General features: G+C 35.7%; 1 protein-coding gene across 5 annotated transcripts in view; it reads left to right on the forward strand.

Annotated features, from left to right (window-relative positions):
• Positions 1–10,764, forward strand: part of ST3GAL6 (ST3 beta-galactoside alpha-2,3-sialyltransferase 6) — a 37,239-nt gene that overhangs the window by 19,908 nt on the left and 6,567 nt on the right. For 3 of the 5 annotated variants that reach the window (XM_026681749.2, XM_026681748.2, XM_087966471.1), the window contains 4 exons: positions 664–762; positions 3,658–3,847; positions 6,637–6,774; positions 9,435–9,587. In XM_026681749.2, the coding sequence (XP_026537534.1) occupies positions 664–762; positions 3,658–3,847; positions 6,637–6,774; positions 9,435–9,587 (580 nt within the window). The remainder of the gene's footprint in view (positions 1–663; positions 763–3,657; positions 3,848–6,636; positions 6,775–9,434; positions 9,588–10,764) is intronic. The other 2 variants (XM_087966470.1, XM_026681752.2) reach the window with 1 other exon arrangement.

Here is a 10,764-nt window from a genome sequence, read left to right on the forward strand (position 1 = left end):
TTTCCTTTTTGCCATAGTTTAATGGAAAAATAGATTAGATTAGATTAGATTCAACTTTATTGTCGTTGCCATGGATACAGGCAACGAAATGTAGTTAGCATCCAACCAGAAGTGCAAAACAACAGTAAAATATAAATATACTGTATGTATGCAAATATACAAGGCATCTATGAATATGTCAATGGAAAACACAACAAAATGTATGTATACGAGCACACAATGATAAGTGTGACTGCATATATATGAACATATACAACTGTACAAAATGTTTATAGACACATTGAATATAAGTACAAATGCACAGAGAATTATACAAAATACATCATATATTATCAAGGGAAGCATCAAATAGCTTCAGAAACTGTGCTTACAAATGAGAAACTGTCAGGAATAATGTTGGTTGTGGAGCTCTTATCTCCTGCTTAAAAACCCATTTCAAATTCAATAGACTTAATCTGCAGCCACAGGTTGATTTTCTATCCTTAAAGTTTAGAGGGTATCACTTTGTTTAGAGGGTATCACTTTCCTTCCTCATCTTCAGGGCATCTGAATATGAACATTGATGGTAATAATATTTTCAGTGAATTACATTTAACGTTGCCCTTCTGTTTATAAAGACATGTTTATTGTGTGATGCTTAATAGATGTGTTCTTATCATTCAGCAGCTCATCCTGTAAAAAATGTATTGTGGTTGGCAATGGAGGAATCCTTCGAAACAAGAACCTGGGTCAAAAAATTGATTCTTATGATGTGGTAATTAGGTAAAGAAACTTTCTGTTGTGAAAACAAGTATTTTTAGCTTTATTATGGGTATGGGCCCTTATGAGGAAAAGAGACAGGAAATGGAATATTGATATATGGCATGATGCAATCTATGCAGGTAGACCTCAGTTAACAGTTGCTCAATTTAGAGACTATTTGAAATTATGCTAGTGCTTTACGATTTGCCTTCTCATTTAACAGTTATTACATTGTTCCCACAGTCAGGTAATCACAACTTTCACATTTCACAGCTGACTTCCAAAAAGCAGAATCAATGGGAAAGTCAGGAATAAAATCACAAGTAGCAGTTATGAAATGTCTTGCTTAACGAGTGTGGGTGATTTGCTTAAGAGTTACAGTGGCAGTGAGGCTGTAAGTCCATTGCAGACATATGATGTCTCACTTAATAACTGATGGGTAATTAGCGATGGGATTACTGATCCCTGTTGTAGTGTTTAAGCAATGGTAGGAGACAACCAGATTAACTGGTTGAGGGCAGGGTCAAATGCGTCATCAGTTTGGAGTCACTATGCTCTCACAAGAGATCTACCGTATTTTTCAGACTATAAGACACTTCAAAATATAAGACACGCCTAGCTTTTGAGGAGGAAAACAAGAAAAAAAAATCTGCCTCTGCCTCCCAGCAATTTGCCTCCTTGCAGCAAACAGCCTGGTCATCTTCAGCACAGCCTGATTTAGCCTGAGCAGCTGATTGTCAATTGGATCTGCCTTTCGGAATACCAACAATCAGGTGTTCCAGCCTGCAGGGATCGCCACCACCTATCACCGCATCCCATGGGGCGCACGAAAGCCGAAAATGGGACGTGCAGAAGCCGAAAACAGGGCGTGCAGAGGCAGTGATAGGCAGTAGTGATCTCTGCAGACTGGAACTGCTGATCATCGGTATTCCGGATGGCAGATCCAACCGGCAATCAGCTGCTCATACTAAATCAGGCTGTGCTGAAGTTGACCAGGCTGTTTGCTATTTGCTGCAAGGTAGCAAATTGCTGGGAGGCAGATGCCGAAGGCTGAGGGTCGGCAGGGCTTCAGCAACATTCACTATATAAAGTGCATAGACATTTCCACTCACTTTTGGGGAGGGGAAGTGTGTCTTATACACCAAAAAGTACGGTAAGTCCAGCGCCTATGAATTCCATTGACTCTTATCTAGTAGAAAGCTTGCCTTGACAATTTGTAAAACAGATTCTTGTATAGGCAGCATGAAATAAACTCACAGTACTTTTGAATTCTATCCTAGCTTCTGGCTTCTGATGCCTGACAACAAGAACTACCTGTAATGGCATACTGTGTAATAGATTTATGGATTAATTTAAGAACTGATACTTTATTATGCAAAGTAGAATATCTCCTATTAAATGTAATCCATTTATGTTTGACGACATCCTAGGTTGTTCTTTCCTGGCCCACTTTTTGCTGTTTTATTTTTAAATTTTTTTAAAGTTACAAACAAAGTACAGAACTCAGTCAGTCTGTAGCTAAATAGTAAACACGAAGGCTGGCTATACCTTCTGAATTAACCAGGTTTAATAGGGATATGTTTTCATGAGCAGATGTTGCCTTAAAGGTATAATCAGACTCATAAGTTTGGTTATAATGCGTAACTTAACTGAAATATACAGTAGGAAAAAGTTCATCTTAAGGGGTAGGTCAAGCAAAATACAATAAAAAAGTTTATTGAGGAGAAATAACTTCAAGATTGTATATTAAATACTTTCCATATATTTTAGGAAGAAATTATGAGAAAGTACAGCTATTTCAGATAAGCTAAAGAAGAAGTAGCAAACCAGAGGAAATGTAACTACTGCATCCCTTGCCACATTCCTGTATCATAGTTGAAGGGGAAGATTTCTATGTTTTTGTCACTCAAATAGCTTACAGAATAGTTTACATGGTTCTGAAAAATTTCTGCAGAAGGACTTCATCTGTATATTGACTCTTCTGAAAGCAAACAGAAACTAAATCAAGGACGAGTGACTTGCCAGATTTTGCATCATACACATACTGAATCTGTATGAGAAACAAATTCTGCTGGCTCATATTATCATATGTGGTGGACATGCGCGGATGCTAAAAAATATTGGACTAAAATCCACACATGGTTGGAAAAAATGACAAAAAAGCATATAGACTTGAAACCAGATATATTTTTATTGGGAATTTTACCTGAAATATACAGTAAGGAATTGAAATATTTGATTGTAAATGTATTAACAACAGTATTTGCCAAAAACTGGAAAAATGAGAAAATACCAACACAGGAGGAAGTTATTAAGAAAATATTGGAATGTGCTGAAATGAGTAGATTGACATTTGAAATCAGAGAACAAGAAGATAAACAATTTTATAAGATTTGGGATCTATTCTATCAATGATTAGACAATAAAACATGGTAATGAAATATGTAGATTTTTAGAATATAATGAATATATAAAGATGTATTATTTTTATTATATCTACAAAATTATTATAGTATAGATTTGAGATGATAATATGAACTGCTATAAAACAAATTAAGTAAAATATGGATTACCTTATAAAACATGAATGAATAATAGTATAGTCAAATGATTGATTAACAATTATATTAATGTATTTTGGAATATTTGATTGACAATACAAGAACATATACAATGTAATTGTAAGTGAAGACTTTGAAGTGGAAGCACAAAACAATTTGTAAACCAACCGACACACTGTATGTACAGTATATATATGGAAGATGGCTTGATGTTTTTATGTTGTGTTTGTCTATGTTTGTCTTAAAAAACAATAAAACTTTTATTTAAAAAAAAGAAACATTCTGCTTTTGAAGTTGTACTTCAGAAATAAAACAGGGATTTTTCATAACTGTTAATCATATTTTTCCTCAATAGAATGAATAATGGGCCTGTTATAGGTTATGAAAATGACGTTGGAAGGAAGACAACATACCGGCTTTTCTATCCAGAGTCAATTTTTTCAGATCCACTTCACTATGATCCTAAAACTATTGCAGTTTTTATTGTCTTCAAACGGCATGACTTAAAATGGCTTTCAGACCTATTAAGTGGCCACAATATAATGGTAAGTTCTGTGCGGTGACAATGTGTTTAAATTTTCTCTTGCTTCTTTTTACCATAAAGAGGCCCAGCAGGATTGGTTTGCTCATACAGTATGCTTAAATCACAAGAACATGGAGCTAAGCTTAATGTAATATTCATTTATATACTGCTGTATACAACCACGGGGAATTATCCTAAGTAAAAATGATCTCTTTTAGGTTGGTACTTTTGGAATGTATTTTTGACTTTCAGTGACATCAGTGACAGAGTACAGGTGAAACTCGAAAAATTAGAATATCGTGCAAAAGTTCATTTATTCCAGTAATGCAACTTAAAAGGTGAAACTAATATATGAGATAGACTCATTACATGCAAAGCAAGATAGTTCAAGCCACAATTTGTCATAATTGTGATGATTATGGCTTACAGCTCATGAAAACCCCAAATCCACAATCTCAGAAAATTAGAATATTACATGCAATCAATAAAACAAGGATTGTACATAGAACAATGTTGGGCCTCTGAAAAGTATAAGCATGCATATGTGCTCAGTACTTGATTTGGGTCCCTTTGGTAGCAATTACTGCCTCAATGCGGCATGTCATGGAAGCTATCAGCCTGTGGCACTGCTGAGGTGTTATGGAAGATAGGATGCTTCAATTGCAGCCTTCAGCTCTTCTTGTTCGGTCTCATGTCTCTCATCTTTCTCTTGGCAATGCCCCATAGATTCAGGTCAGGCAAGTTTGCTGGCCAATCAAGCACAGTAATCCCACGGTCATTGAAGTAGGTTTTGGTGCTTTTGGCAGTGTGGGCAGGTGCCAAGTCCTGCTGGAAAATGAAGTCGGCATCCCCATAAAGCTCATCTGCGGAAGAAAGCATGAAGTGCTCCAAAATCTGCTGGTAGACAGCCGCGTTGACCCTGGACTTAATGAAGCACAGTGGACCAACACCAGCAGATGACATGGCTCCCCAAATCAACAAGACTGTGGAAACTTCACACTGGACTTCAAGCATCCTTGCAGTGTGTGCCTCTCCATTCTTCCTCCAGACTCTGGGTCCTTGGTTTCCAAATGAGATGCAAAAGTTGCTCTCATCAGAAAAGAGGACTTTGGACCACTGAGCAACAGACCAGTTCTGTTTTTCTTTAGCCCAGGTAAGATGCTTCTGTTTGTTATTCAGGAGTGACTTGACAAGAGGAATACAACATTTGAAGCCCATGTCCAGGATCTGTCTGTGTGTGGTGGCTCTTGATGCACTGACTCCAGCCTCAGTCCACTCCTTGTGAAAGTCCCCAACACTTTTGAATGGCCTTTTCCTGACAATCCTCTCCAGGCTGCGGTCATCCCTGCTGCTTGAACACCTTTTTCTTCCACACTTTTCCCTTCCACAAAACTTTCTATTAATGTGCTTTGATACAGCACTTTGGGAACATCCAACTTCTTTTGCAATTACCTTTTGAGGCTTTCCCTCCTTATGGAGGGTGTCAATGATGGTTTTCTGCACAACTGTCAGGTCAGCAGTCTTTCCCATGATTGTGCTTCCTACTGAACCAGACTGAGAGACCATTTAAAGGCTCAGGAACCCTTTGCAGGTGTTATGGCTTAATTAGCTGATTAGAGTGGGACACTTTGAGCCTAGAATATTGAACCCTTTCACAATATTCTAATTTTCTGAGATTGTGGATTTGGGGTTTTCATGAGCTGTAAGCCATAATCATCTCAATTATGACACATTACAGCTTGAACTATCTTGCTTTGCATGTAATGAGTCTATCTCATATATTAAGTTCACCTTTTAAGTTGCATTACTGAAATAAATGAACTTTTGCATGGTATTCTAATTTTTCGAGTTTCACCTGTATGTTAATGGGATAGTGAGCTCTTCTAATGAACACTCCCAAGATTGATTTCTATATGGGTTATATGGTGTGTTGCAGAAGAGTGATTGAGAGTTGATTGATTGGGATGTAGGGGATGCCTATCATGGTTCTGAATAATGATCCCAATCAATTCAGGACTCTGAGGCTGTAGCTTTTCTCAAAGATCTCCTTTATTGGCTATATTTTATTGGCACTTTCAGGTGTGAATCCAACTCTAAATATTTCCTGTGGTTTGGTATAATTAAAAGAATAGATATTCTCCATGTGGCAGACTTTCCAGCTACTCCCTCCGGCTGTTATAAATGCTCATTTAGATGACCTTGCTTCCCACGAGCCCTATTGCTGTTATGTCTGGAATATTAGAAGAAAATATTCTACATTCTATTGCCCCCCCCCTCCCCCCCAATCTGTGGCAACTGAGAAATGAAGAGAAGAGAATATGGCTTCAGTTAAAGTCATTTCAAGAGTTGACAGTGCCATTTAATATGTTGTATAAATGCTGTGTAGAACCACCATTACGAGTTTAATTGTCGGATTTAGAGACATAAATTTCCCAATTGTAGTGGGTTGTCAGTGATACTGGACAGATTCTGCATTTAGGGGGAAATTGCCAATTTGGAGAACTTTTTAAATTGATACTTACAGTTTTTAGGGAAGATTTTTTCTCAGTTTTGTAGGATTCCATTTCTGATCAGCACTGCCTTAATGAAAAATCATATTGTTAATTTGTTTTCTCATTTATAAAGTTCATTATCATTTCCTTAATGTAATCAGGGTATGTTTTCACTGTTTTCAATATGAAGCAGAAAACATGACTATTGCTTTTTTTTTAGAACTAGTTTGTATGATATTTCTTTCCTTTACAATGCCACGTTTTCGTTTGTTATGGAAGTACATCTTTCACCTCTTAAAGGCATGCTTTTTGTCCATAGGCAACTAATGTCTTCTGGAAGAAACCAGCAATGAAAATGATTTATAAGCCTAACCAAATCAGAATCCTTGATCCATTTATTATTAAAAGGACAGCATATGAATTGCTTCGTTTCCCCAGAAAATTTCCTAGACGAGGAGTAAGTATTTTACTATGACAATTTGAATAATATTGGCTAAGAAATTGTAATCGTCAATACTGAATAACAAAGCTTCTTATAGATTATCTATTACAACAAAATTAGGACATTACTATATTTCTATATTGTTTTTTTATCTCCCAAGAGTTGAGAATGGTGCATATTATTTTTATCCTATCCTCTTAATCATGAGAAATTGAGTAGGCTGAAGGAAAGTGTGAGATATTGGCTCAAGATAATTTAACTTGAGATTTCTTTTTGATGTTTAGACATCTCATTGGTTTTTCATTAGAACTTTGAACAATAATTGTAATGTAATATATAATATATATATATAATAAATATACAGTTATAATTTAATAGAGCTTTTGTTATTTAAAGCAGAAGGTTTCAAGCACTTTCAGACTGCAGAAACTTTTAGTTTTAAAAAAAAATTGGGAATCGCTGAAAAGTGCGTATTTGTATTTTTAAATGTTGGTTTGGATTATTTATTTTACATAAGTGTTTTCATTTGAAATGATATGGTTGTAGAATTTTAAAAATGAACTGAACTTTAAGGATCAATTAATTTGATACTAACAAATATTTTTGTAGTTGCAATTTTATACATTTTAGTTTCATTTATTGTCCAATAAAAATTGTAACCATTATTATTATTGGCCTATAGTAACATACCCAAATCAATAGCAATAACTGTGCCCTTAGGCAATAGTCCCATATCTTAATATTTAGCTTCAATTACAAATGAATAAATACAAGTTTTACATTCTTCTTAATAGTTCTGATTTTATTAAGCTGAGGCAATCTACTGGTACCTGGCATATCTGAGCAATCCATATTAAATGATAATTGTCTACTTTAAAAGTAGAATCAAGGAATCTTATCAATTGATGTTTGTTTGTTTTTTCATTTATGTGAACTCAGTGTTCTGAATCAGCTCTTAAAATAAATAGTGCTACTGTTCTGCTTAATAGAAAAACTATAACTGGTGGTTACAGATCATTTAGAGCAGGCAGATAATCTTAATGCTTTTCCACTGTCTTTAGTCAGCTTGTGAATCTTAGTAAGCAGGTTACCTAGTCCAAGATACTGCTTAGTGCAGAATCTACTACAGATGACCATCGGACTTCTTCTGTATGAAGACAACCAAACAAAATAGGATTCATCATTCCATGTAGCAAGCTATTCTACTAGTTGGTAGTTTATGTCAAAAAGTTCTTTCTGAAACCTGGCTTGAATCTGGGTCCTAATAATATTGGTTTTGAAATAATAGACAGTCCCTGTTCACTTTACTGTGCCACAACCTTGAAACAGCTAAAGATGTCTATATTGCCCTTAATTTCCTCTTCTGTAGGCTAAATTTACACAAGCCTTTTAGCCTTTCCTCATAGGGTTTTGTTTCTAGAGCCCTCACCATCTTTGATATCCCTCTTCTAAAATTGTTCCACTGTATCACTATCCTAAAATTGAACATAAAATTGGGACTACGGTGTATAAGTAATGTTTTTTTTCCACATTTTTAAAAAAATCTGCAAAGTAATCCAGGCAACATGGATTCTTCAACCAAATTTTCTGCTGTTTTTTTTTTTCAGCCTAGATGAGGTAGCCCTATTTAGAGGGCTGATACCCTTCTTCCCTGGAAAAGACAGAGTGAAAAACAACCAAGTACGGCTTCAGAATCTGCTGATTCAAGATTAGGATATTATTTTTTTCATGTTAAAATATGCTTCTTTTTACATTTTTCTTCAACCCCTTTTTCTTTACTATCATATCCATTAGATTAGGCTGAGAAAGGAAAAGACCACTGAGTATCTAGGCTGTTGCAGCTTAGTTATAGCGATGCCTGAGCATCTAGCAGAGATTGTTACCCTGGAAGGACCTGGAATAGCAGTAGGGCTTCACAGATCAGCAAGCAAGTTCCTTCACGTTGTGCAAAAATAATGAAAGCTGCAGCAACAATAAAGACAGTTGGCCAGGTGACACTGATATTAACAAGGCAAACGGGAAAACCGTTGAAGGCACTTAAAAGAGACAGTAGTCTGGGAAAGGTGTCAAAGCCCAGAAAGCTCTTCTGGAGTCATCTCAGCTATGCTGACTAACAGTTATTGTAAGCAAAGTTGGAAACGCCCAACAATTGCACTTCATTGAGACTTCCACAGAAGCAGTTGTTTTAGGCACAAGTCTGCATTTATCTCTATGTTCTCTAGGGGAACAAAATCTGCAGCATTTCATTCCTTGTCTTTTGTGGCCTCCAAAGGCTTACCAAATCGAAATCTTTTACCATTTTGAAATAACAACCATATAAAAAGTGTTGTGTAGGTATCAAGGACTGAAGCATATTAAAAACAAACGCCTAGTCTCTTTCCCTCTCACATACCTGTGTTCTAAATAGGCAATTAGTCAATCGACTACATAATGAGCCTCCATTGATTTAGTATTGATTTAGTAATACGTTCCCTATTTTGGTCTAAGCCTCAGAAGAAATATAGTATCTATCCATCAAAGGGATTACCTGTTCTTGATTTACTATAATCAACACTAAATAGATAAGCAGACAGACATTGGTATAGAATTTGCCATATTTCTTCCAAATGCAAATGTGTTTGGCATACGTGAATCTGTTTGCAAATCAAATATATTTATAATTTGATTTTTTTCAGAGACCAAAACATCCCACAACAGGGTTAATTGCCATTGCCTTTGCCTTTGATATATGTACTGAAGTTCACGTGGCTGGCTTCAAGTACAACCTGCAGGATCCGGGCAGTTCTTTGCACTATTATGGTAATGACACCATGTCTTTGATGATTAAGGTAATAACCCTATTTTTTTTTTAGAAACTTTTATATGTATGCAGTGTATTTCTTTTTCACCGGGTTGTATCAAATGTCAGTTTGTAGTAGCAGAAAGCATTTTCTGGGGATCTGTTACTAGATATTCACCTCTTCCTTCATACAGTCGTCAAGGCTTTATCTCCAGCTTTGGATGTGGGGGGAGCTGCAATACATAAAAGAAGTTTAGGAGACAGAACCACTCTGAGCTATCATTGGTAATAATTCAGTGTGATGATTATTGTTCTCTCTTATTAGAGTTAGCATGCCAATAAACTGCTTTATTTAGAGTCAACAAGTCAAGCTCTGAAAACATAGTTTGAACATGATGAACCCTAACCCTTCCGTGGTCACAGAAATGCAATTTATAATGTCTTTGCTGGAAAACAAAGAGAGAGTCAGATTCCGCATTACATTTTCTCAAAATCCTTATAAGTTATCTGTACATTACAAAAGTATTAATCTAATCAATTAATTATAGCAACTGATATTAATTTTTCCATAATGGTTCTGATTACATCACTTTTTTTTACATCGCTAATCATCAGTTAATATATAATATTCTTATTATAAATTTCCATTTCCATATTTATTTCATTAAGTTCCATGTCTAATGTAGCAATAATCCTTTAATAAAAACAGAGAAAGAAAGAGACTAACCCCCCCCCCCGCCCATATCACTTACATACTTATTTATTTTCAGTACTTCTTACATATCACAACATATTATCTTGCAGAATTTCCTTCCGTATCTTTTTTTTCACCCATTATCTCTCGCTCTTCTATCAATGTAATTCCTTTTCATCCTTGCTTGCTTCCTGTTTCTCTTTATTTTCTGGTCCTCTCTTAATTCCCTTTTTCCCCATTCTTATCCCCATTCTTATTCCCCTCCATTTCTCATTCCAATTATTAAGTTTATCTCCCTCGTTCAATTTTTCTTTTGTACTTCCCTTTTCTGCTTTTCCCCTCTCCTTTTTTCATTTTCCGAACCATTCTCCCTTTTGTTATCACATCAGACCACAATTTTTTAATTTTAATCCCTTTCCCCCCCTGCTTAAATAATTTGTTCTTCAAAGCTGGCTTCTTCTTTGTTAAACTCTTCCCCCTTTGGTTTTCTTTGTTCTTCTACAAGCTGAGTCGCCATTTCTAATTTCTGTAA

The sequence above is a fragment of the Notechis scutatus genome, chromosome 5, assembly GCF_049901735.1.
Source record: "Notechis scutatus isolate UNSWTSFEM ecotype Mainland chromosome 5, rNotScu1.2, whole genome shotgun sequence".
NCBI lineage: Eukaryota > Metazoa > Chordata > Lepidosauria > Squamata > Elapidae > Notechis > Notechis scutatus.